A 27,619-nucleotide genomic window follows, 5' to 3' on the forward strand; every position below is an offset into this window, starting at 1 on the left:
AAAGAGCGGAGTGAGGGAGTGTTTAAGCCCAAATGTCTAAGACCCCATTACCAAGATCTTTTTCTTTCCTTTCTTTTCTTTGGAAGGAGAGCTGCAGACAGCTTTCTGCAAGACAGTTGTATCATCAACTGTTCAAATACCTTACTACTTACCCTCCTTGCAGTCGTGTTTGTTTTCATGTAGCACAAATCCATTTCGGCACTGGCAAACATAGCTTCCTACAGTGTTGATGCACTCGTGCTGGCAGCCACCGTTGTCCTTCGAACACTCATCCTTGTCTAAGAAATACACAACAAGGTCGAGTGAGCATCACAGCTAGTGACAGTCCTCACTACCAAAAAGAAAAAGGGTTAGCACAGCTTTTGCGTCCAGAAAAGGATAAGCTAAGGCACAGTCACTCTTCTCAGTTTTGTGGTACCTTACTTCTAGCCACTCATTGCTCAGCCTGCTACCTTGCACTATGGCACAAATGGTCTGTCTCATCTTTCTAGGAAATGAGGGACAGTTCCTAGAGGAGAGGAACACTAGTAAAATGAAAAAGCTAAATCAGAGGAGATAAGATAGTTACCAGCATTTACTCTTTCAAGTGGTCTAGCTGGTAAAAGTGTCATAAATATCTCATCCAAAGCTTTATTTCAGTAAACAATAGGAGTGTAATTTATGGACAACACAAAGTATTCCAACTTTACGCAAATTCCACAATTTAATGGTGGTATGTTGGAAGGAACACGTAGGCCAAACAAGGTTTCAAGCTCTGCATATTAAACATGTAAGAAAAGGAGGATTTAACATAAACTTTTTTAATAAGTTGATTTTATTTCCCCCAGCAGAGTGACAGTGTGCTTTACTTTTAACGAATCTGGACAATACAGAACATCACAAAAAGAAAAACATTTCACTGAAAAACATACAAAAGAAATTGGCATTAGTTATTTCAAGGAGATCTACAATATAGCATGCAGTTCTGTTTATTAACATATAATCCTTCAAAAGAGCTTTTAGTGTGTTAGAAGTAAAGCAGAGAGTAGGGGAGGAAATATGACCTGCATTAAACAGCTACAAATTCATCGCATGGACAAAAGCCAAACTAGATTAACAGGCTGTCATTCTAGCAAGAGCCCTCAGCTGCCACCCTTCTATGTCATTCAGCTGTTGTCATTTTAGGTAAGGCTGGTCCATTTAAAAGAGGCAGACTGCTCCTGACATATACATATATATATATATATACACACATATATATATACACATACATGTATATATGTCTGCACATGTATATACCTATATATACACAAACACATACATATAAATCCTGAGATATAAAAATATATGCCTATATAAATACATATATAAACACACACACACATATTTTAAAAATTATATCTTACAAAATGCATCATGTCAACATGCAGGAGAGAGGAGGAAAAAGAGCAAAGAAATTGTGGTCATCCCAGAGGTCCAGTTGTTGCAGGGCTGGAATGCAGAGCATTCACCCCTTCAGCCTCATGTACCTCGGAAAGCGGCAGTGAGCGTTATCTCCAAACAAGGTAACATGCCATTTTTTGGACTTTAGTAGGCACAGCAAAAATTTCTTTAGATTACAAGCCACTATGGATAATTTAAATCTCTTTTCATTGTCTTACTCATGCATTTTTTCCCTGCCTTTACTATTTGGTAACACAACAAAGGAAGTTTGCATTATAATTGCATACACATCAGCTTTATCTGGCAAAATGTATGCAACACTTGGCTTGTTGACTTGCAGGTCTTTCCACAAAAATCAGCTTCTCCTTATAATACATGATGATAATGTACATTTATAAACAAATTCCGCAAGTCAAACCCAATCATCTGCTGCATTCTGTCCTGTAAATCTCAAATCTGTTTGCACTGAAAGTTTTTGGAAGCTTTCTGCAGACGTGAACAGATTTGAAGGTCGAGAAACAGCCGAAAACATAGGTAGGTCCCAGAATCATCCATCCAAAGGCTTATACTAGTTGTCATTTTGATGATGAAAGAAGCATAAAAGCTCCACAACACACTGTTTCTGCATCTTGCAATGCAAGTCCCAAACTCAGGTAGTAAATCTATTTAATTTCAAACACGAATTATAATCTTTCATCTTTGCAAAAGCAAGCGCTACCATAAATTAATTCCATGTTGCAAGTGAAAAATAGTAACAAGCAAACGAGAAATTAGATACAATATGAACAAAACTCTTCAATATTTCCCCTCCTAAGCATTAGTTTGTAGTTGTCTACCAAGATAACAAAATAAATGGAAGGCAAGCTCAAAATGCATTCAAGTTAAGCTTTCGAGTACATATTAGATACACAAATTCTGAATAAAAACCTGTCCATTTCATCTTCCACCAAACTGTGTGAAAATACTGAAAAGTATTTTAACATTAAATGAGCTTGTATTCTGTCAAATAATTTCTTAAGAGACAAGTGCATAAGCAAACAGTCCCACGTTGGATGTCCTCAGAGATAAAACAACGGACAGAAGGTAGAAAGGAGAAGCTTTGGAACACATTTGAACCACAATAATTACTTGTACATGGTTAAACAAGGATGCAACTGTTGAACGAGCCTTCCTCACACTTCATAATTTGGAACAGACTTTCTGTCAAATTGATTGCCTGGTTTCAAAATTCATGAAAAACCAATTAGTCTGTATTAGTTATAGGAACAAATGTTTTGCCATGTAAAAACAAAGCCATTTGTTATGCTGACAGATGGAAATGAGTCTTCCAGTTTTGAATGGATACTTTCTTTCTTTTCTCATTTCAGTACTCAGAACAGGGAAAGATCCATTCTGAACAAAATGTTAGATTGAATCATTCATAGGACAAATGGCCGTACCTCTGAGACCCTCAGAGGCCACCAGTCTGTGAATAATACGTACTCGGCCTGAAGCGACCTGTATCAAGTCCTTGCAAGATTCAAAAACAAAAATTTTCTCTTTGCAGGCAGCTTTCTTGTCTGTGGAAAAAAATGTACCAGGATGGCACCAGAGATGAGTTTGTGCTCCAGAACAAATTTGCTCAAGGCTAGAAACATTCTAGTTTTCTCTTTTTAACTGCTAATGAATCATCACCCAAGAAAAAATGTCCCAACAAACCTCATTTCTGTATTACATCAAACAACATGTATGTTTTGAATGATCATGCAAAGAATCATGTTTATTTAAAACACCGAAGTAACTCTGAAGCTTATGATAGATGGAAGCAGTTTAGTATCATATTTTCACTGGCTATTAATCATACCATTACACAAAGACTGATATAAAGAAATAACCAGGCTATCTTCTCGGAAACATCACAGAATTTTTTTAAATAAATATTATTATCTTTTTTCCTCTCTAGAGTAAATTCATGGAGTTATTTAACACTCCTCTAGTCTTATGGGCCCAGCAGACTGCAATAGGTCACTGTCTTGTAACAAGAGCAGAAGAGAGAGACAGAGAGGAGGACAGAAGAAAGAGAGAAAGAATAAAAACTTAATTAATGGAAGCTTTTTGTTTAGAAGCCTAATATCCAATTCCAAAAACTTTTATTAAAAGTTTTAAAAAATTAATATATCATTACTCCCTAGTTTCTTCTCTTTATCCAAGAAACTCGATTATAAATATGCAGAGCGTCTCTGGAGATTAGCTAAATCCCTGCAATGGCTCCCAACTGAGTTTTTCTTCAGAACTGTCCCATCAAATGTAAATTTTACAGAACGTTGGGGGGAAAAAAAGTTTTTCTCACTTACCAGTAGCACCTGTCTGGCTGTTAACACCATTTTACAGCCAAAAAATGTAATTACATGTTGTCTTATATCAACATAAATACCTTCCTAATGCAGGTCATCTGGTGCCCTATGTCACTGTTTGCTTTCACAGTTTATCACAGCAGGTTCCAACCACCCAAAGACTGCTTTCTGTCGTCTGAGCTGGAGCTGGGCCATGCTTTCTCAACTGTAGCTGTGGCTGCAGAATTCACCACCAAAAGAGTTGGGAAAAAAAAAAAAAAAGTTCTTTGGCCGTGCTTGAGGAACACATTACAGTTCCTAATCTTCAAACTAATCTGATTTATCCACCTGTCTCTCTCGCTGAGCATTGCATATGCCCTTTACTGGTGAATAGACTGCAAGATGCAGTGTTTTACTTATTACTGATTTTTTTTTCATGAAGTATGTCTTTATAACTAAAGGCTTACACATACCTCTATTGTGATTTAATTAATAAAACTGTTAAATGCCTTCCAGCAAGTATCTTAGACACTAGCCCTAAGTATTTCTCAAAAATACCATTCTGAAAGTACTGTATTCTGAAGACAAGTACATAAATGGGCAAAAAAACCCACCTCATCAGCTGAACAGTGTTCAGCTATCAACCCCCAGAAAGTCAAAATACTTGAAGTCTCAAGTTTGCTCTTCCTTGACAGACCAAGAGCGTATTATGTCCACACTAAGGAGTTCAGGGGTAAGAAAGTAAAAATGTTTTCTGACAGCCATGAGAGTCTTGTTTGATGAATTATTCAGAGATAACCTCTTTTTAGATACTTTAAGTTCAGAAGTTTGATTTGTTTCAAGCATTACAAAGTTTCTGTTTTGATCAGGAAATATTGTCAAAAGGGGGAAGCCAGATAATGTAGAAGAACAGAATCTGCCAGAAATGATAAATATTGGAAGAGAATTGAGAAAGTAGAAAAACTAAATACAAAGTACCTGAACTTGTATGAAATGAGAGAAAATATTATGGCAGAAATGCATTATGAAGCAGTCAGTAAATTTAGTTACTTACGGACTCACAGATTATTTGCATCAAACTATCTTTCTTTGAAGAGGTTTAGATATATTCTGTATTCAGGACAGATAATACATTTCTATTCATTAAGAAAACCACATTATCTCAGACTTATGCCTGGCTAATGAACTTATTCTGGTGATCAATGGAGTAATTTAAAACTTGTCTTTTTAAAATTACCATTAAAAAACCAAAACTTTTCTCACGGGGACACACCCACCCACTTCATTCAGAAGTGAAAAAGACAAGGAAAATAATGATTCTGAAGGATTACAACCTCCTGATGATACAAGCTCCATAGCTCCACAAATTATAGACCAGTCTTTTCCCCACATACAGCACTGGCCTGATTTCTTCCTAGAACTCACTAATAATATTAATAGATTATTTAAACAATCACTTAAATAAATCTGTGAAAATTAGCTATCACTTTAAAGAAAACCAAAATTTAATTGACTATGAATGTATAAATGTTTGGCGCATCCACAAAACAGAACTTCTGACTTATGGAGCTTACAAACTACAAAACTATCATTGCCAATCTTATCTGATATATCTTTATAGATCCTGAAAATACCTAACAAGCTTAATTTGCAGGCCATTTTTACAACTGGAACATGTCAATATTTATTCCTGTAAAAAGCCAAAATATGTGAGAATTCCTAAAAAAATACCAGGCCAACATGAAATGACTAGCTGTGGAAGTGTTTCCAGGAGGAAGCTCTGTTATGTGCATATACATATTTACTACAACTACTGACTAAACCTTGAGAGCTTCTTACTAATGTAAAATACAAATTTAGAAGTAGAAAGTGCTACTATAAGTAAAGATGGATCTGAAAGACTATGATCAGAGAAACGTGATGACTAGAAAAAGTAATATGCTTTAGAGGAGGTAAAATGTTAATTTCTTTGCATGAGACAGAACACTTTTTTTCATCTTTCATAATTGCTTAAGAAAAAAATCAAAGTAGTCACAATGAGAAAACATTGAAAGTCTAAATTGTTTGTCTGGATAGTTATTTTCTTCACTTTCCAAACCACATCACTTACACAACATACTCATTCTTATTACTTGGTCATAGCTATCAGTTACTAAAGCTAACCAATGAAATACCATTTCATTTCAGCTTTGATGAAATATTTTAGCAAACACTAATAACAGTGCCTAGTAATACATTTTATTACATGCTAAACAATCAGGATTCTCCAGATTCAGATGGGGTAGAATTCAAATTCCAAATGCTTCTGTATGACTTCCAGTTTGGGGAGCTGAGTGGATGGGACTGTTTTGTTGGTTTGTTTTACGTGAGATAAAATACCTACGCCTATATGTGTGTGTGTGTAAATGCACAACAAAAACACTAAGTAAAATTCCACTACTAACACCAAGTGGTATCCTGCCACAGCCAGATTGTTATGGTCTAGTCTCAACGGGTAATTGCAGAGACCGCTGTTGTGCAAATATTTCCTCACATCTTCAGCTTCATTCATATCCATATTCAACAACACATGTTCTCAGATGATACAAACTTCCATCGCTCTAATCTGTCTCAGTGAAACTACTTTCACAACTAAAAAGACACACATTTTTGCAAGAGCAAGGTCTTAAACTCTGTTCTTCTGCAAAACATTAAGTGCAAAGTTTGACAAGAAAGTACCCATAATGTTAAACAAATGTCGTAGCAAAGTGGTAATTTCATAACTAACGCAATGTATTAAGAGACTTGAGTGAAAAAATGCAAGTCTACACAGTATGTAATTCATATCACATTGCAATTGGATTTGAAAAACTAGCAGTAAAACTTGGGATAAAAGAAATCTAATCAAATTTTAGGAACACTTAGTAAATTTGCTTTTTTCCTCCATATCTCACAAAGTTTATTTGCCTCTGCTGTTATTGAAATATATATGTACACGTTCCATCTATTTTCTACAGACATTACAATTCAGAACAGTATTTTAAGACAGGAGAGCAGTTTATGCTTATGTAAATAAAACAAATTCAAGGCTACCAGGGAAGTCATAAGGGAAAAGGTCACTCACTTTCATACCAAAATATAGTATTCACTCCACCTAGTCAGTGTATGCTCAGAGGGACTCATGGGTACACACGAGTAATTTTCTGTACCTGAGAAGAAGTGTGCCTTGAAGCCTTTTTTGGACACAGTGTTGTCAGATCTGAACTCAATTCGCATGTTGTTGTACTGAGAGGTGATAACTTCAGGCACTTCAGTACCACAGAATTTACCATGTAGTTTAGAATCAGAAGAAAGGCCACTACGAATCTCCACATAATCATATTTGCAAACCTGAGAAGAGAAATAAATTCTTTTTCTGGCTCACCAAAAGAAAAGCATGAAGTTATTCACAAATGCAGGAACTTTGATCGGTATATGTTGCTTAATAATAGATTAAGAATATAAATTTTAACTTTTCCCAGGCTCTGAAAACATTTGTAAATCCTTACAAACGTTCATTGATTTTGTGTAAGAACATTTTAAGGTCACTAAGGCATACCTATGCTATGCATTATATTCAAAACTATATTTTGATAGATACTAATCAGTGTTTAGCATCTGAATTTCAAGATGCTTAGTAGCATTTCCATTTAATCTAAAAAGTAAAAATTCCAGTGACATTACACTAAAATCTAGAAATACTCACCCTAAAAATTCTGCCTTTGTGCTATAAACCATATACCCAGAACCTACAAATCATCTAATGCTTGCATCTCATAGATTTTTTTAAAAATATTAATTTTCACTCAGAAACTTACAAGATAAGTTTTTACCATGATGTATTTAAGACATATTCATTTATTTACAAATATATAAAATTGCACTATTAAAACCATACATCTTTCTTTAACAGTAGCATAGCTGTAATTTGGAATGCTGATGTACATCATTTTCATTAAAAGGTTAAAAATAAAGTAAAATAATATAATAAAAAAGCCTTATGCAAGGCCTACTACTCATGATAATACTTTCAATGCATAATCCCTTGGTCAACCTAAAGCCTTCCACCCAAAAACTTCTAAGCTTCTTAGGCTCAACTATCAATCATTTAATCAAAAATGTCCCAGTTGTCTGCAATTAATAGCTTAAGAGAGAACAGTGGCCAGGAGGATTCATATAGAGCTTAGATTGTCCATTAAATCCAAGTTGTATTTGATAAATCGCAATTTCCAGACAAAAAAGAAATGTCAGGGGAGCTGGAGGGGAGTTATAGGAAAGGATGTTTCTGCCTTTGTTGTTTTCTCTCCCTACGAAATATTGTCAACATCTCCAATTATTTTTAATGCAATACATTCTAGATGTAGAGTAAATTTTCATTGTTGCTGAACAATTTTCATATGTTGTGGAGTTGGAAAGTGATTAATTGAGTTGAAACTATTTTTATACAATATAAAGAACACAAAGATTCATAAACTTGAGTTACTGCCACATGCTGATTTATATTAAGTGTAAGATAAATTCATATTAATGCATGCAATTTTCAAATATAGCTCACAACGTTAATAAATCCAAGCAATTTCAGCAATACCTCAGTGGTGAGTTTTCATGGTTTCACAGCTTTAGATTAGAAATGAAATGTAAGTTCAGATAGGTCTAACATCCTTCATACTACACTATATTTACAAAATTTTACAAGTTAAATGTAAAATTAAAATTGCAAAATGTAAAATATTGAAATTCTAATATTGGAAAAGGCATATTAAACTTAGTCTTAAATGGAGCTCCTGTAACAAAAAAAAATTTAGAGCATTTGCTAAATTTATACATTCTGTGTCTTCAGTCAGACAATATATCAGAATGTTCCAGACGTTATGTGTTTCTTCTGATTTTCAAAGGTACCATTCTTAGTACTACTATTTAATAGTATAAAACTGAGATTTAGTAGCACAGTAGAGGATCAAATCAAAGTTCTAAATGTTGAAAACCATTATGTATGTATTTTTCATATCCACTTAAGTTATGTGTCTTGTATGGCCTTAGAAAACCTGATTTAACTTTATTACACCCCAGGGGTCTTCCTTACCAATCTGGCTTAAGTATCAAGAAAGTGCAGGAAAAATGTCTTATGATTTGTTCAAATGGTACTTAAATTTTAATTCTTTGGGATTTGTAAGGTTTTATTACACTTTTCTGCAGTTCTTGTAATAATGATAACAGGACATGAGTATATCATTAAAAGTTGGAATTTCGTGGACTTTAGAACCTACACCAATTACTTTTTTTAAAAAAAAAAATCTCACATTGCTGCCTCTGCAAATAATTTTGAGATACTTTGGAGAAGCCATGGCTGGGTTGTTTCTTAGTTATAATTTAAACTCTGGCTTTTGCCACTTCAGATCTCATGCCCAAAACATGGCCCATCCTCATATCAGACGTGTTGCTACCAATTTGTTTAATCAGAAATAATGTCCTGGGATTTGGGTTCTTAACACCATGTTGAAGAACATCCAGATAAACTCGATTGCTGCAGCACATAGAGCGTGGCAGGGGAAGTCAGTGGTATGACAGAGCAGCGCCTAGGAAGCAGAACAGAGGCTGAAAAGATGTTGAAACCCACATTTCACTGATTCACACCCAAAACACACTGCAACCTCTACCATTTTGTTTAAAATTATAGGATGCAACCCTTACCATATGGAGGGCTCTGCCCTGCCCCTCTCCCCCACCTTGGGACAAGATCCCCCATGCCTCTCGGGGCTGCCCAGCTCAAACACTGCTTTCTCTTGTGCTTTATTTCTGGTACTGCTCCTTTTAAAATATTCCCCCCATGAGATACTTGTAAGTGATCTAAATGTTCCCTCGCTCTGTCACTAACCACAGCTTATGTGTATCCTTTGTAGTCATAGTCTGTAAAGATGATTTGGTTTCTCCAGATTTTCTTCTCTTGAATTCTTTCCAATATGCCTCAGCCCTTTGCTCTGTTTCACTTTGTTGATAAAAAAAAGTCAGCTGAGACTCAGCAGAGAACATTTCTTCTAAATTTCTTGTACTACATACACATTTAGATGATATGTAAAAGAGACCTATTCTCTCCATGTTTGTTTTGAAAGAATCCAGAAACAGTCCCAAAATGAAAACAAGAACATCTATGGTTATTGTCAACATATGAAAGGTCAGCAAGGGTTTTATATGACAATACTTATTTTTGAACACTCATGATAAACTGTTTAGCGTGGAACAGATTGTGCAGCTCTTTGTTCATCGTTACTTACTTCATTCCCTTCTAACTCAAAAAACTCAAACTTCATTGAAATTCGGTATTGCGTCGGGGCAACCACCTGCCACACACAGTTTTTGTTTGGAGGATACTCTTTGGGCCACCCTGGTGTGGTTATAGTCCCATTTAGCTTTGTCAGGAGTCCTCCGCAAGCAGCTGTAAAATTAAAAGGGAGAGCATCGTTTCTTGACTGAAACCGTGTTTTACTATAAACAGAAGCACCCTGAGAAGATTCAGTCCTCTCATTACCTATACTGCAGTAATGCCCAGGCAGACTAATCAGAATCTTGTTTTATCATGCTTGGTGCAAACAAAGAGAAAGAGACAGCCGCTATCTTGAACAGCTTGCAGGTTTGCAGACAGAGATAAGTTTCAGAACTACACAAGGCGTTATCATATTCATTCTTTTCCCTTCCCTCCAGAGACTCTGGTTATTCTCTCACAGCCTTTCCCATGCAAGTCCTCTGACCTCACCGCCCTCCCCAGGACCTTGACCACCCCTCTTCTGACAGACGGACTACTTAAGATGCGCTTTCCATTTCCCCAGCTTCTCTCCTTGATTATTGATCCAGAATCCGCCCTACCTGTCTCAGCTCATACAGCTATATATGCCTTCTATAACCTACTAGATAGGGTCACTTCTTCGGGATAGCAGTCACGTACCCTTCAGCCACAATTACTTTTGCTGAAGTATGGATATTCCAGTAACAGAGAAAACACCTATTATTTCCAAATATATGCCAAAGTCACCTCCAGACATCAGAACAATCCAGTACTGTTTGTGAATGCAGTTCAGATAGCAAAGGATAAACACACTAATCTTTTCCATCTGTGGAAATTTTTATTTTTTTTTTTTTTTTTAAAAAAAAGGAAAGTAATGGGATTTGCAGGAGTTCTCGATCACACTCTGCTGCACTGATACCATTAGAGCACTGTGACAGGACTGGAAATCATCCACAAATCTCTTTCTAAAGAGCTGGTTGGGGGAAGTTCCACCTTTTTCCAACTGCTCCGTGCTAACGCTGAATGCTTTAGAAACTGGTTATTCCTGTCAAGCTGAATATCCCACACACTACATCTAACTTTATCTAACACACCTGGCAGAACCCTCCACTTTCTGTGCCAGGCCTTATTTGGCCAACCCAGACACATACCAGTCTTCCTCCTGGCACCACACAGAAGACTTCTTGGTATGCACATAAAGATAATCTGACCAGGGTGGGGGACTGAGACTCTGGGTCACACCTCAGTACCAAAAAAGACCAGGCACAGGTTTAGAGGCTGCACTCAGACGACCGAAGCTGTACCCTCCAAATGATCCAGTCTGGGTCAGGACAACTACTGCTAGTTTTCAATTTCTGCTTTTCAACGTCATTCTGTTGTTCCTCAAGACAATGGTGTGACATGTGGAAATACTGAAAAAAAAAATAATCTTAAAGCCTTCCTATATGCTGCCAGTGGGGAAGATTTGGATTAGATGACCATGAAGGAATTTTCCATGCTTGTCAACACTGCAGTGAAGCATTGGGCAGAGTTTCTAAGTTAGAGGCTTCTACTCTGGCATCACATGTGAATTAATACAGCTAGATGACCCTTCATACTCCCAAACTATAACTAGGATGCAATGCTCATTCTGACTACACAGTGATTTTAATTCAGCAGTCCCAAGTAGTATCTACACACAGTGAGTGTTATGTCACGTGGAACAAACGTGTATACGTTTTTAGGGATAGCTCAGCGTTTTTATTCCACACTGAGCTGCACTACTTTGAGTGACTTCTTTTGCCAGAGTTACTTTTCTGTTTGGGTGCCAGGGACATATTCCTTCTTTATTTTTCAGAGGCAGAGGGAAGAGTTTTCTGAAAGACTGGTGATCTTCCCTGGTAAGATTCTGACTCAGGTCAGCAGGCAGACTAAACCAAACTCCTTACATAAATTTGGGCTGATGATCAAAGGCCCAGAGATCAAACCTCTGTCTTCATGGCCCCCCTTAGAATAACTTTACTTTCTGCATACTGCCTAATATGCAGACATCTAAATAAATTGTTTTTCCAATGTCCTGACTATTGAAGTTGCGGCCATGGAGGGAACAACTGAAAAACCAACCAGCTTGATGAGAGCCACAATCTAACGTGCCTGTAGTCTAGGTCTATCACCACCTCACACAAACACACATACATACCCCAAATGAACAAAACCAACCCCACAAAGCCAAAAGAACAAAAAGTACAAAGAAACTAAGCAAAACTACCCCAAATTGTGACAAATCATGAATTAAAGCCATGAAATTGGAAAAACAGAGAGACCAGTGAATCACATCAGGAGAAAACCATAACTCTGAGCATTCCAATTTTCAAACTCCTTTCACTACTCAAACAGATGAACTGAGATAAGAACAATTTGTGCTAGCCCTGAATTTGTTGGTGTTTATGAATTAAAAAAAAAAATCAAACAATAATTGGTGTGTAATGATCAAGAGCTTTTGCTTCCTTCCTTCAATATGAAATATGTATAGAATGTAAAAGCCTATCTCAATCCAACCCTATGCTTACACAGACTTCCATTTACCAGGTTTTTATTTCTCCAAATGATTACTTGAACATGCTTTGCTCACCCTGAAAAGTAGAATTTGTCTCCAGCAAGAAAAGTTCACAATCTGACTGGGAGTGAGGAGGATTTCTCTGAGCTCTGAGCTAGAATAAATGATTCTACTCTTCAAATCTGCCAGCTTCCCAGTCATGCCCCAAGTCAGAGGTGGTCAGAGGGACCGTTAAATAGTCTGATTCTGAGACAGTGGCACATTGCTTTTCTGATAAGCATCTCCTTATGCATGGTGGGAGACTTTGCTTTAATAAGTATGAATAATGTAATAAGTAGTTTGGGAAAGTATGAAGTTCTGCTTTGCATCATTCCTGATTGACTAACAGCAAAACCTGTAAAGCTAAATTAGTGACAGACATGGGATGAACATGACTGCTGTGGACAGACATTACTCTGGCACCACTTCTTAAAAGGGAGCACTGGTTTTCCAGGCTGGGTTCCACAGATCTCACACTGCTAGGACAGAGCATATGAAAGCTGTAACATTTCATTCAAGCAATGGCACTCTGAGCTTTAAAAGCCCATAAACACAGCAACGCACTGTACCTTCACAACTCTTTTTGTCAGGACCAAGTTCATAGCCAGGATCGCAGGCGCACTGGTAACTGCCCAGAGTATTTACACAGCGCTGCTCACAGCCACCATTGTCAGGTTTGGCACATTCATCTTCCTCTGCCAAGACAGGGAAGAATGCAAAAACGTGTTAAATAATTACCTTCCTCAGCTGTAATTGCTGGATCAATATTAACTCAGAAAACTGTATGCATGCCATTATAAGGTGCACTACGGAACACATTGTGGTTGCTGACTAGAGGATTTTCAAATGCTAAGGAGACCTGCAATGGAGAAAATAAAAATTTGTCCTTTGTGGGGTTTGGGTGGGTTTTTTTTACAACAATACCTACTGACAGCTGCAGACCTAATTTATAAGCACTTCGTGGGCAGCATGCAATAATTCAGGCAGCCATAATCTAAAGGTTGTATAAAGTATTGAAAGAAAGATTGAAAATCCACAGTGGGGTCACTTGAAGGGCACTTTATCTCCCACAGAATCAATTTGTGCATTATCCCGAATTCATACTCAAAAACAGATTACCAGAATCCTCAAATCCCAGGTTTTCATTCTATTGATATTAAAGGGAACAAGATGCATCAGGGATGGGGGAGGGAAAGGAATAATGTATTATCTCTACTAGCTCTGAAGTATACCCATGAGATTCATTGTTAAAATATTCCTCAGATGTTGAAATACTGTTGCTTTACACCAGGAGAAGTAATTTCTTAGGAATAAAACAGAGCTCCCACCCTCAGCCGTCAAGGTTATAATTATCTACAGAGAAAACTAAGAGTTTGGGTGAGAAAAAGCCCAGCTTGTGGCTTTTCAAAAAAGCAGAAAGGTTTTCCTGGTGCCATGACCTATATTTTGGATGTCACCATGGCCACACCACTGCTAGTGGCGTTCACTGTGCCATGGGCAGCGCAGGGCATTAATTACACACTCCCCACACACCAAATGCTGCAGGTATAAGCTGCAGTTGTATCACACGCACGCACACCCCAAAATCAGAGGAAGGCTGTCAGGCCACTGTTCACTATGATTGCTCAGCTGTTTCGGTGGGGTTTTTTTGGTTTGGTTTTTTTTTTTCTCACAGAAAGTCATAAAATGATAAAGCAGCCTAATGCAGAAAACCCACACCATTTAGACAAAAGAAAAAACCTTAACAGAAAAGACCCATCTGTGGTTATGCCATTTAGCTTTATATTTGATAACACAATGTCAAAAAAGCCATTTTTTTTACAAGATTAGACATGTTTCAAAGGTGTTTCAAAGCTAAACTGATTATTTGAACCTGAAGAGAGTAGCAAGTTGCACTGAAAATGTTCCTTCATTCTTTAGATATATTTTACAAGGAGATTCAAATACCTCCACTGTTTTGTTTTGGTAAAATTGTACGCCCAGGTAAAAAGTATGCTGGAGACAGTACAGAACTGGTATCAGTAAAAACAGGTTGAGAAATATTTTTAATATCCTGTCATAATTTTCCTAGTACAAAAACAAGCGATAAGAAGCTCACAGCTCCCAAAATACGTTTTAACGTTTACCTTTAAAAAAGTTAGCTGCAAATCCTGCTTTGTTAACAGTTCCATCAGAAACAAACTTCATCCACAGGGTATTAGAGGTAGATCTAATGTCTTCTGGCTTGTCATAGCCACAAAAGTGACCAATTAAAGGACTGTTCTCATTTGTTCCATCTCGAATTTCCAAGTAGTCATACGCACAGTTATCATGTCTTTCAATCTGTAAAAAATTTTTAAAGTGAACTAATTGGAACTTGACCATAAATATCAAATGTCAATCAGATAATAAACAGAATAGAAATTTTTCAAAGCTAAAGGTTACGGTTCTCTGTTTAGGGTTCAAACATCAGGAAGATGAACAAGCATCACTGGACTGTTTTTAACTATATTCATTTTCTACAAGAAAAAGTTGTTGAGATGTTACGCAGGACAACAGTTTAACTGGAAAAAAACGTACCCAAGACAAACATGCTCACCTTCAAGCTTCTTAATGTTCTGTCAAATTCCTACTCTGAGCTCAAGTAAAGTCCTCTTCTCTCATGTACACTCAAGTATACAAGATTATGGTTCAACAACTAAACAGGTCAGAAATACTAAGTGCTTTTGAACTATTAAAAAGTTCAGTTTTTATTAATATGAATAAGATTTTTAGACAGTATCAACCTGTGCTATTTCAAGTGATGATCAGTATTTTATTTTCCTCCTTTATCCTCAACAGAGTGGAAAGTGTTGCATCTGTCACTACCCACTTAAGTTACAGGGTAACCGTAAAAAGTTACAGAGCATTAAGACTTTGGGGCATCTGTAGAATTGGATCAAAACACGCTTCTAAAATTATCAACCCTTAAGTAGCCATTAGAACAGATGACAATAATAATAATAATAATAATAATTTTTCTCTAGCTGATGTGTCTGATTTCTGTTGCATGATTCCTGATTTCAGGTGTCTTCTTTTGACCTCCTGAGTCAATTAATGAATCTTTGCCTGGAGAAGCTGATGGAGAAGCCTACTGAAACCAGAACAACTGAAAACACCACTCTCATTTAAACGTCCTGCCAGATTACATCCATATACTAACACACGAGTGGACACGTGTGCATTTACTAATATGTGAGTGGACATGCGTGCATTTCTACTTGGGTAGCAAGCCTTGTGCTCTTTGCATAATAGTATTAGCAGAGTCAGTCAGAGTGGGAATTGTACCAAAGAAGAAAGCAGAAGCTGCCCAAATATGATCCTATCCGGAGCCCAGGTAATTTATGATGCCTGTCTTTATTGAGAGAGTATCTTTCCCAACAGAATTAAAAACCCTCTTGATCCGGGTCATTTTACTGCAGGATTACTTCACATTACTCAACCAATATAGCATCTTAGTTATAAAAGTATTAACTAAATCCAAGCATTCAAAAATAATTCCTCTAAAAAAACTATTGTTCAACAAAGTGGCTGAATCATGAGGTAGGTTTAGCGATGGCAGGGGGCCACAGTCAGGGAGAAGGGGTTGGAGAAGCCTCAAATTTAATTCAGCACATCCAAATTCTGTTAAAATGACAAAGAAGTCAAACCCAAACCAAACCCAGAAAAATCCACACCTTATCTCCAGATAGAGTTCTCCCTGCACTTAAACTGCACAGACAGTACAAGTGGCTGCTGGTACTCTGCTCTAATTGTGCATTATGACCAACACTAAGCTCAGTAACTACCACAGACTAAGGAGCTTTCATTTAGCACATTACGATTTCTGCTTCTTTTATGTAAGAGGGAAAATTGGGGGAAGGAGCTGTTTGATTTTATTTCATTTTAATGGCATCAAAATATGGCACTTACACACAAAATTTGTCTGTCTTCTTTCCAACTTTCCAATTCTTCAAGCATTTACATGGGTCATTTTCTCCACTCACTTCTCTGGCACAATCCGTATTGCCATTTACTGCAATTTCTTAGCTGTTTGCTCAGGAATTGCTTGGGCCAGCATTTGGGAAAGGGGTGAGTAAAGTCATGAAGATCTGGGATGCAACCACCTCTTGCTGACTTTAATGGCAATTCTATGTCTGTAACTAACGCAGTCAGGCATGTGTCTACCTGAGCACGGATAAGTTTTTGACGCTGCAGTACCAATTCCAAATTTTCATTAATCTGAATAATAATGTTTAAACACATGACATCATATTCCAATTTGAAACACAGTCTGCCTTGTTATCTCAATAAAAGTCATATTGCACTCTGGTGCAGAAAGAAGTGACCTGGTCCAAAGCCCACTAATATCAATGAAAGAATTGTGTATTTTCCCCACACATGTCTGGTGGTCATTTCACTACTCAAGACTTTTAATTAACATCTGTTTTTTCCATGGAAATGATGATTTTTCATAGGTCAAGTGCAGCTCTGAGTTACACGTACGAAATTCCCATTGAGGTGAATTGTTAGTTTCTTTTCTGAGAATCACTCTATTTTTGGCAGAAGACAACGGCTAAAAATACATTTTGTATAGCAGTAAGTTGCTAAACTTCCTAAGACTATAAAAAACAACTTAAAAAGCGCTATTGATTTTCAATAAAACTATTTCAAAAGTGGCCATTCTACCATATTCATTTATTTTTAGTGTACTACTGCTGTAAGTGATGCCATTATTATTATCAATATTATTATATTAAGGGATTAAATCGTTACACCTAAATATAAACTAACAGATAAGTACTGTGGTTTTGAGATTATAACTGGTGTTAAGGCACTTGGTAATCAATGAAAAAGAACTAATATAAAATGTGCTTTGCTTATTGATACCTCAGGTTTTAAGATGTCATGGTACTGTCATTTGGGAACGCTGCCATACAAAGATCTATTATACTTGCAATAGTCTCTTATTCTTCCTACTACAAGGGCAGAAAATCTCCTCATGTTAGTGAAAGGACTCTCAGTGAGTTTAGCTGGAACTGGACTGATCCTATAAACCTTATTTACCAGAGCACTGAAATTTCACAAGATTGATATTACATGTGGATGAGAAGAAATATGCAAAATGTTAGCAAATGCAAAAAAGCATAAACAAACAGGTTTTACAGAAAAATGCATTGCTTAAAAGAGAATGAAATATACCATCAGCTCCTGAAGGCCTTGGAGGAAACTCAGAATTTGAATGGCATTAGAGAACTAAGTTGAGAAAACACCAGAAAAATTCTTAAGACGGGCACATAAGCACAGGAAAACACTAAGAAATCTCCTGGTGAAATGGAAAGTCAGAGACATTCTCAACATCCATTCTCAAAAGAAAAGAAAATTCCTTGTACACAGTTTCAGTTTAAAAAAAAACCAAACAATTACTTTAGACTAAAATATATGTAGATAAAAATTCTAGAATACTTTTGTTTTGCATCAGTCACCCAATAGAAGAAAAAAAAAAACAAACAACAAAAACCAAACTCAACATATTAAAAAAGAAGAGAAGAGGATTTGAAAAGCAAATCTGAGAACAATCATATTTCAGGAAAAATCTTCCCATTACTTTTTGTCATTGTTAATTTATTTGTTGTTAGAGTCAAATTCCAGTACAGGTAAACATATCCAACTCAGGTCATAGACTTTAGTAATAAAAGGTGGGATATATGCCTAGTGAAATCAGAAGATCAGACATTTTATTCCCTGGCTTATGTAAAAACACTGTCTGCACAAAGATTAACAGGGTCATTCAAATGAGGAAGATTCATACGGCTCAGCTATATAAACCCTCTGGGATTGCCTTAGCTGGTGAGACTGCGTGCCAACAAAAGCTCTAAAAAAAAAATATAAGAACTGCTAATTTTCAAAGAACAATATAATAAAGGTGACTATAACAACGAAGCAAAAAGATGGAGTTACCAGTTCCAACACCTCTGCTGTCATCTAGATACTGGAAAGTGTAGCTGCCCATCAGGCAGCCAAATGAGAAAGGGTAATCCCACACTCTGGAAAATGCCTTGCCCACAGCAGGCAAAACAAGATGACTCATTGATACAGTTTGAAATTCTCAGCTTCCCTAGTGCTTTCATTTCAGAGTGAAGGTTATTTATACAGTTATTTTTTCTAGCATTACATATGGATAATGAGAATTCCTCTTACTTAACTGTACCTTTCAAAGGACAGAGAAGTAATTTTCTCACAAACACACTGCAATAACTCTTTGGCCTGACATTTACTTTTTTTTTTTGATCTCAGCTGGCACAAAGAACTGTGATTTTTAAACAACTTTTTGTTTTACTGGGCAGTGCACCAAGGATTCAGTCCAGAGAGGGACTTAGTACCAAAAAACAGAACATCTACTTTCAGGCACTTGGACCTGAAATGGAAATCAGACCCAATGGTGAATGTCTAGGCAAGGCACTTTGGAGTAGTTTCGATAGCAACTCTCACTCTCAGCAGGGAGTCCTGTAGATAAGCCAGTAAGAAACGCCATGAAGACAGATATAACAGAAGTTCTTGTGCCTTTCTGGGGCACCTCATTTGGTGCTCAAGGGCATCTTGTCACTTTGGAATCACAACTCAGACTCTCCCTGGAAAAGTATGTACCTTTCAAGTCAACACTAGTGGAATTTTTTTTTTTTTTTCTCTTTCAAAACACATCTAGCAGAGGCACTAACTTGAGAGTACCACTCAACTACACTTCTGCTCAATTTCCTCTTTCTTCTCGTGAGGTGTCAGTCCATATGTTTCACCTCTAGAGAGTGCCGTAATACTAGTCTGGGGGAAAAACGACATTTCTTCTCACAGTCTTAACCATGAACCTACTAAATTGTGCCCTTGTTTGCTGGTCATTTGCTTCAAATTATTTTCTATATGGTAAGGCATGAACATGCCATCTTCACACTTGTAAATAGTCCATAACTTGGTGATTAGAAAAAGGTCCTGAGAGATAAGAAGAGATGGAAGTTTGATTCTCCCAGAGGTGATATTGAACTGGGGTCAGTTCAAGCGATAATGGACCATGCGTGTAGACCAATGCTGAGCATCTGCATGGAGATCAAATACTGTGGCAAGTCTCTTATTGCAGAGGCATAGTGCCATTTCTCTTGGGATCACATTAAAAACTACTGAGCACCAGTGGCAGACTAGAAAAGCTCCATATCTGGTCACTAAATCATATAAAGTTACTGAAAACATTGTTCATTTTCACCAGTGCTTAAAAAGAGAGACCAACATACTGTGTTAAGTAATCTTGAGCCAGCCTGTGCAGAGTCTGAATGGGATTTGGAAAACTTTTTGGGCAGGGAGAGCTGATCGTGTCTGCACTAGACCCAACATTAATTCAGGATACAAAAAAAGGGAAAATAAAATAGAATCTGTGAAATTTTTAATAATTCCATTGTTTATATCCATAATTGCTGATAAAGTCCCAAATCCTTATCTCATCATCAGACCTTTCATCAGTCATAGCAAAAATGTGTCATACCCTTGAAGTCTGTCTACAAGACTAAAATTACAAGTTGGAAATTATATCTATGTTTACTATACCCATGTTTACAACTATGTGTAGCATAAAGCCAAAAAGTTTAGGTTTTAAAAAAAATGTTGTTGATGTCACTACTGCTGAAGCATATTCAAATAAAACAAGTCAACTCAAAGTATGTTACTAAATTTATCTACAAACTTCCAGCCAGTGTATCATACATGCATGAAAAGATGTACAAAATAGTATTTTTCTTTGTTATACAATAGCTTACCACTGTTTAGCAATGTTATACACAGAGAGACGTACACTAAAGACACGCAAGTATGACTCACCATGGCTTCTTTCTTCCCTCTCTAAATATAGGTTTGTAACCTGAATTTAAGTAGGCGCTTTTTTTTTTCCTTCTCAAAACAGAAACCAAAAACCACAGTGGTTTCTTCCCAGACAGATATTCCTTTTTAACAATAAGATTTAGCAAAGATAAAAAATTCTGATTGTTTAAAAGAATATTAAAACAGCCTTGCTGAACTGGATTATTTATTTGCTAAACTGCAACTATTGTCAGTATACTTTAAACATTCTAATTCAAATACCATAGAAAACATGAAAAAGCTTTAATCTTCTTCAAAATTTCTGCAGAAAGGAAGGTTTCATGGAGAGTAGAATTGGGTTCTGGAGCTTATTTTTCATAGAGATTTCTTAAATTCATTCACAGGTTTAATGAGGATTCCCTTAAATGTCATTGTCACTTATCTACTAGATCCTTTTCTGAGACCAGTTAAAAGGCTTTACCTCAAATGCTTGAAAGGTTAATCCTACATTGTAGTTTTCTGACACTGTTATTTTCCACACACATTCCTTCATTGGTCTGTAGTCATCAGGATAATTGGGAGACTGGATCTGGCCTTCGTTTTTGTGGATTTCACCTCCACAGATAGCTGATAAAAGCATAAAATTCTTATTGTCAATAATGACATTTTCTGTTCCCCATGCTTAAACTGATGTTTTACGCTCCCTTTTTTAAAACTAATGATAATATTAGTCTGGAGAAGACTTAAAAAGTCTACCAAGGACAAATTATTGAAAACACAATCCATTTAAACCACTCTACCTATTTTAGTTAGTGAATATAATTCAGCATTTCTGATAGCCCTAAACATGCCTACAGTGTTCAGGAAGACTTTGGAATCATGGATAATCTCAATCTATACATTTCACAGAATACATTTAAAAGGTCAAAATAATTAAATTTTACTTTTTCTCCACCTTTGAAATATATTTAATAAACATTCTTCATTCATATTTACCAACCTTTAGAAAGAGACAGATGAGACAGAAATATCCTTTTTTATAATGACCTATGCATTTTGACCTGCAGTTTATCATTTCAAGCTTACATTGAATTTGCAGAAACAGCTAATATAAATAAAAAAATATTTTCATGAAAAGTAAATGCACTTTTCAGAGTCTATACTGATAACCACATAAAGATCTGTGAATATCAACTAAATCATACAGTTTACTACCAGAGAGTCAATATTTTAAAAAACAGGCTCTGTTTTAAACAGGTGAATGTTGACTTGCTAATATACTCAGTGCGTGCGAGTGTCTCTTAAGTAATCCCAGAGCATATGGAAAACTTAAATCAGATTTTTCTGAATAAACAGAAAGCACTCAAAGAAATTTTTCCACACACTAAGCACAAGAACGTGCACATGTAGTTAATTAAATGACTGGTAAAAAATCCTTATGAATATTATCCCTGATGTCCCTGGAAAAGAGGTCATCTGAAATCTGATCACAGGAAGAATTTCAAAACATCCTGTCTAGTAAGCTAACACCTACTATCTCTTTTAGTAATAAAATACCAATTTCATATTAGTTATTTCTGACTTTTTTTTTTTAAATCCAAAGGTACCTGGTTAATATTTTTCCTCCATAATCAAGTAATTTTTAATGCTATAAGAGGCTTACCTTCATAAATTGCTGCAAAACCTTTCCCAACCCAGTTGCTGCTGCTGCGGAACTCAATCCACATCCTGCTGTCAGAGGATGCGAGGACTTCTGGCAGTTTGTCACCACAAAACCTGCCTAAAAACATGCAACCAGTAACTGCATTTTCTGCCGCCTCTGAAGCCAAATGCTGCAAACATTTATACAAGTGTTTAACATTATAAATAAGAGTAGCATAACCAACTCAGTGGAACTATTCACACGCTTATGGCTAAGCACATGTGTTTCTGCAGATCAGGACCTAATACACAAAGATTTTGTTATAAAGCTTTCAGTACTTCTTTTCATTGCAGTCAGGCTCACAAGTCTAAGCATAAAACCTTAGGGGCATTAAGTAGTAAAATTATTGTTCTAGGTTGTTTCTATACATACAAACTTGGGCATTTTGGGAAAAAATAATCTTGAGAGTAACATAACCTAGGTCACAGTAATACTGCTCATTGGCTCTAAGGACCAAACAGATTTAAAAACTAACATTTAAATGATCCTAGACTATATTAGCCTCTTGAATTCAGCCTAGGTAGGTGAAAGTTCTGTTTGTCTCAGTGACAGAGAAAGGAACAGGAGAAAAGGGTAATTACTGTCTGGTGTTAATTGTTTCTTCTTTCTTTTCTTTTTAAGGTCAGGAAAATATGCACTACTGTTAAAAAGCTGTCCTCTATATCTGTTTCCTTTTCTTTCCTTTTTACTGTTTTTAAATTGTGGCTGTTAGGACGCTAACAAATAGTTTTAGTCTTCATTCTAAAAACAACAAAACTGACCCAAGAAGTTGGAGACTTTCGTGCTTCCTATGGTCTGAAATCCCCAGTTTCAATCAGAGAATACCATGGGATGTCAAACCAAGCCTCTGGATTGGGCAGCAGCATTATGGGTTTTGAAATCTCTCCACCAACACTTCGAATTAAGAAAAGGATGGCTGCAGCTTCCTGCATATTAGTTGCAACTCTAAGACTTAACTTATTATTGCTATGCATGTCTTTTCTCTGCAAAAGCAGGGAAGGACGTGCAAAGAAGAAACCAAAGTAATCTTCTATTCGTAATTTTAAAAATAAAGGAACAGAGCTCATAAGTACAACTCTACAATGGGTGCTCTCGACTACAGTGCATGTGCTCATCACGTGCTCTACAGATTTCCCATCACATGCTCTATGGATTTCTCTATATACTATTTCCCCATTTCTGTGAACAAAACTATGGCAACTTCGTATTTCAATATCCACAAGCAAAGCAAAAAGTTGTATCTTTTGCGGTTTTCATCTTTCCACACATGCAGCTGAATAACAGCTAGCTGCAACGAAAGGCAGGCTTGAAGTCAAATAAACTACTTGAGGCCATTTAGAGTTTTTTCCTATCCCCAAGTTTAGATACATTCTAGATACCTAAAAACCAAAAGGTTTGTTGTGGGTTCAACAGCAAGCAAGTCCACCGAACTCAGTGAGTATGGTAACTACGGACAGTGCAGCATTCAATGGTTGCATACCAAGCAGAGGTGATTTTCTCCAGTAGCCATCTCTTACTTCAATATAGTCGTACCAACAGAGACTGCTCTTGTAAAGGTCCATGGTGGTGAAGTTTAAAACAATCTGCAATTAGAGGGCAACACCTAATTAAATCACATGTGGTGAATACCAGAAAATGATCACAACAACATTCTGCAGAACTGAAGCCAGACTGGTCACTGGTAACAGGATTCCAACTACTTAGACACTTAATTAACCTCTCCTCAATTATTTCTTACAGGAAGTAGAAGTTCTTTGGGAACATTAAAAGTTTTTTCTTTAATCTTACATATTTGAGCAGATTCAAGACAGACTACTCACATTTAATTGCTTACAGGGAGATTTTCACTGAGAAATAAAAATTTGAGAAGGCTAGCAAGGTAAAATAATGTGCTAATATAAATTTGTTATTTGATAATTCCCCTGCCAATTCCTCTTCCATTCTGACCATAACCAGTACTGACAGCTGTGAAAAAAAAAATATTATTGTCTTATTTTGGTTTGTTTCCTTCTACTACTGTTTTGACAAGACAATTTACTTTCAGACAAGTTAAATATTGCCAATGGTGGACAGTAATGTTGAAAGAAGTATCACTAAAATGAATGGTACACAGTCCCTTAATGACTCTTAATTAAACTACAATAAACCTTTTTATACAGAAATCTGAGTTCCATGCATTTCTGGAGTTTTTGAACTTGGACTCCCAGTTTTACTGACCACATCCATAAATAGGCCTATTTTCAATATTTAATATCAGGACTACCTTAGACCACTACATTATCCCATTTTGGTTTAGAAATGCTGATCCTAAACTGCCATAAACTTACACATTTAACACAGGAATAGAGTTTATCCTGGATCACAGGATGACACGACAGCTACAGTTTGGACCCTGACTAGGACAGTCTTAGCATCATTTTCTGCAATTTCAGGGATAAGTCCAAACAAGAAGATTAAAAATCATTCATATTTTGTATTTTAAAATCATTTTCAATTCATACCCTTTTCACTGGATTTAGGTGTATTTGGAAAAAGAATACATCTTCTTCCAAATCAGTTCCTCAATACAGATTAATAAATATTTCAACCCAACTAAAATCTTCTTTATTCACATATAAGCATAGAAGTGGTTTTATTTTTAACTTTGATCCTAAGAACTCACAGTCGAAACCTGCTATTATAAAGTAAACATGAATTGCTGCACAGTAGCAAATACCTCACACTGCAAAAATATATCTCCATGGCAGCCTCTGAAGCAGCTGTGACTGTCAGCTGAAAGGAGAGGAGCTGACTCTTAGTCCAGCTGCAAGGAGGAAATGTAACACCGTAACTGGAACAACGAGCCCAGATGATCAGACAGGATGGTTTACTTCCATCTCCTCTGAAGGTACCACGTATCTCTCCAACCACAACATAGTACAATATTAAACCAGAAAGGCAGAACTTTTTCAGGCTGTTTAATTTTAAGAAGATAAAAACTATTAGCTATTGGAGTAAGCTAATTTAAAGATAACATAAAGCTTGGCCATTTGGGTGTGTAGGTGGTAAAGAGTCATGGTAAGCCTCTTCTCCAAACAATGCAAAATAGAGACAATCTTTCATAGCAAAACACTATGTGTCTCACCAAGAGGCTAGCCGGGATTTTGCTTTCACTTACTTTCCACAAAAAGTAACCAAGTACATCCATACAAGCAATTACATTCTCAAAAACATATTTCCGTTTCAGTGGAGAACAGGAAACTTTCTGACTTAATCTTAAAAGCCCTGTGTTCCACTATCCCCTAGTGCTGACGCTACTGACTGTTTGAGTGGAAGACCAAGCTCACAGATGATTCTATTCAGCTTTCGCCTTCACTACCATGATGCCATGGGAAACAGAAAACATCTGTAAGGCTACACATAAAATCCAACAGCCAGAAGTCCTGCACAGTGAGGCGCATTATGCTGGCAGCCACAGCCTTGTGGGATGAAGGTATGGGACACAAAGCTTGCCAAGGACCATCAGGACAACATTGAATAAATGAATACCTGTGCTGATGGTTGACTATGGCCAAACATTTATATCCACAAGCTGCTACCACATCCACAAAACCGGCAAAAGTGTTGCTTAAACAGCAGTCTGCCTCTAGCGCTGCGTTCTCCATGAAACGTCCTGCAAGCAGCTTTAGTATATTTTTAGTGTAGCAGATGCAACAACTATAGCCTGCTTTCTCTCTTTCGGTCCCTTCCTTCTGTCATTTTAAGGCCACAAAGGGAGGCAATAATTTAACGTCAGACCTATACGCAAAGATTGTCTGGTTCAATGGTTGTTTGATACTTTGGAAATACATTTAGATAATACCACGTCCAGGCTGCCATTGGCACTCTGAATTATGGTGACCTATAACAATGAATAGTCAAATTATATTGTACGCTTCCTTCCTGAGCTCAGAGATGAAAATGGACTAATCTGAAATCAGACACCATTGCTGCGCAGTCCCTTCTCTTTGTTGCAACAGAAATTACAGTAAAAATTAATATATTAAAGGAAAACCTGCTTTTTATACTGGAAGGTTTGCAGTAACAGATATTCTAATATCTTGAACTATTTTTCAATATAGATATCTTTTCCCTGAACTTCGAAAAACAAAGCAAATTAAGTCCTAATGAAAAAAAAAATCCATTAATACGTTGTATTATTTAGATAGGGGATGTGTTCATAAACATGGAATTTAAAAAGGTAATGAAATGCTCGCTCATTTAATCATTCAGTGAATTAGAACAATAAAAAGTTTTATATAGAAAATACTTCAAATCAGTGCTTTTAAAGGTAGAGCAGGTTCGCAATGGGGGGGGGCGGGCAGGAGGACAGAGTGTTGCTTGTGTCTTTTAGGAGGGAATTTTTTCTTCTGAAAGCCAGTAAACAAACGATCCAGACAGTCCGCTGTTGAACTCCAAGGGTTTGAACTTCCAACTTTGAGACATTCAAAATTTGATTCTAGATCTCCTGTATCCCATTTAAATCTCCCATCCCATTTCAGATGAGGCTAGCCAGGTTAAGCAGAACAAATTTCAACAGCAGAGGGACAACTGGAATGATTCAGGTAAGCACAGCACACACTTTGCACGCACTCTCAGAAGAGCAAGCATTACAATCTGGGTTTCTACCTAACTACCTTTATCTTCAATCCAACTATTGAGCTACAACTCTCTTTAGATGGCTTCCATTTTTCCCTTGCCAGTTTTTCACCAGGGACTTGGTGAAGAATGATTTTTTATTATTATTATTATTTTGCAAACAGGAAGAATGTTCTCTTTCCAGTGTTACTGAGAAAATTGACAGAAATTCTTCAACGCCATACTCCTCAGTTTCCAGACTATTGCGCTGTTTGCCGAAAGCTGGCATGCATCAAAGCATTAGTTGGTCCCCTCAGCTGGCATTCACTAGATTACTGTGGTTGTGTCCATCCACATGCTCTCATGCTTCTTTTAGCCTAATTGCAGCACGTCCTGTTTCAACTTCTCCATCTTATTTCCTGGACACAGACTTTCCGTGCCATTCCTTCCTGGAAAGGGAACCTCACAACTCACCTCTTTGCTTTTGCCTACTGCTACACCTCTCAAACTTCTAGTTCACGTGCACCCTTTCCCAGATGTCTAACGCACAGGGTATTTTGCCTTTACTATTCAGGCACTCCTTCTGGGACATGTACTGAAGAAATAAATGCACAAATATTATCAGAACTCCAAACCCACCTACTTACCATGTTATCTTCCATGAGGAATATGCAGATCTGGCTAAAAGTACAATCATTCATATGCTTTCCTCCGTTTCAGTTTTTTATTACCTTTCCAAGTGCTATTAGAGTCCACATCTAAGGGTGGCAGAGGTCCTGTATATTCTCTCATTCACACAGCAATTCTGTCTGTCTTTTGCAGACTGTTTCTTCTTCAACTTGTCCTTCAAATCAAGAGGCCTCACCAAACACAAAATT

The 27,619-nt window shown here is 36.8% G+C and overlaps 1 protein-coding gene across 1 annotated transcript in view; it reads right to left on the reverse strand.

Annotated features, from left to right (window-relative positions):
* The window catches only part of LOC104165883 (tolloid-like protein 1), a 111,113-nt gene that overhangs the window by 13,964 nt on the left and 69,530 nt on the right, over window positions 1-27,619 (reverse strand). Inside the window, exons 10-17 of the mRNA XM_009705649.1 lie at window positions 23,626-23,728; window positions 22,107-22,223; window positions 20,925-21,070; window positions 14,734-14,929; window positions 13,177-13,302; window positions 10,025-10,185; window positions 6,923-7,103; window positions 153-278 (exon numbers count right to left, since the gene is read on the reverse strand). Of these exons, the coding sequence (XP_009703951.1) occupies window positions 153-278; window positions 6,923-7,103; window positions 10,025-10,185; window positions 13,177-13,302; window positions 14,734-14,929; window positions 20,925-21,070; window positions 22,107-22,223; window positions 23,626-23,728 (1,156 nt within the window). The remainder of the gene's footprint in view (window positions 1-152; window positions 279-6,922; window positions 7,104-10,024; window positions 10,186-13,176; window positions 13,303-14,733; window positions 14,930-20,924; window positions 21,071-22,106; window positions 22,224-23,625; window positions 23,729-27,619) is intronic.

The sequence above is a fragment of the Cariama cristata genome, unplaced genomic scaffold (genome assembly GCF_000690535.1).
Source record: "Cariama cristata isolate BGI_N322 unplaced genomic scaffold, ASM69053v1 scaffold9398, whole genome shotgun sequence".
NCBI classification, from domain to species: Eukaryota; Metazoa; Chordata; class Aves; order Cariamiformes; family Cariamidae; genus Cariama; species Cariama cristata.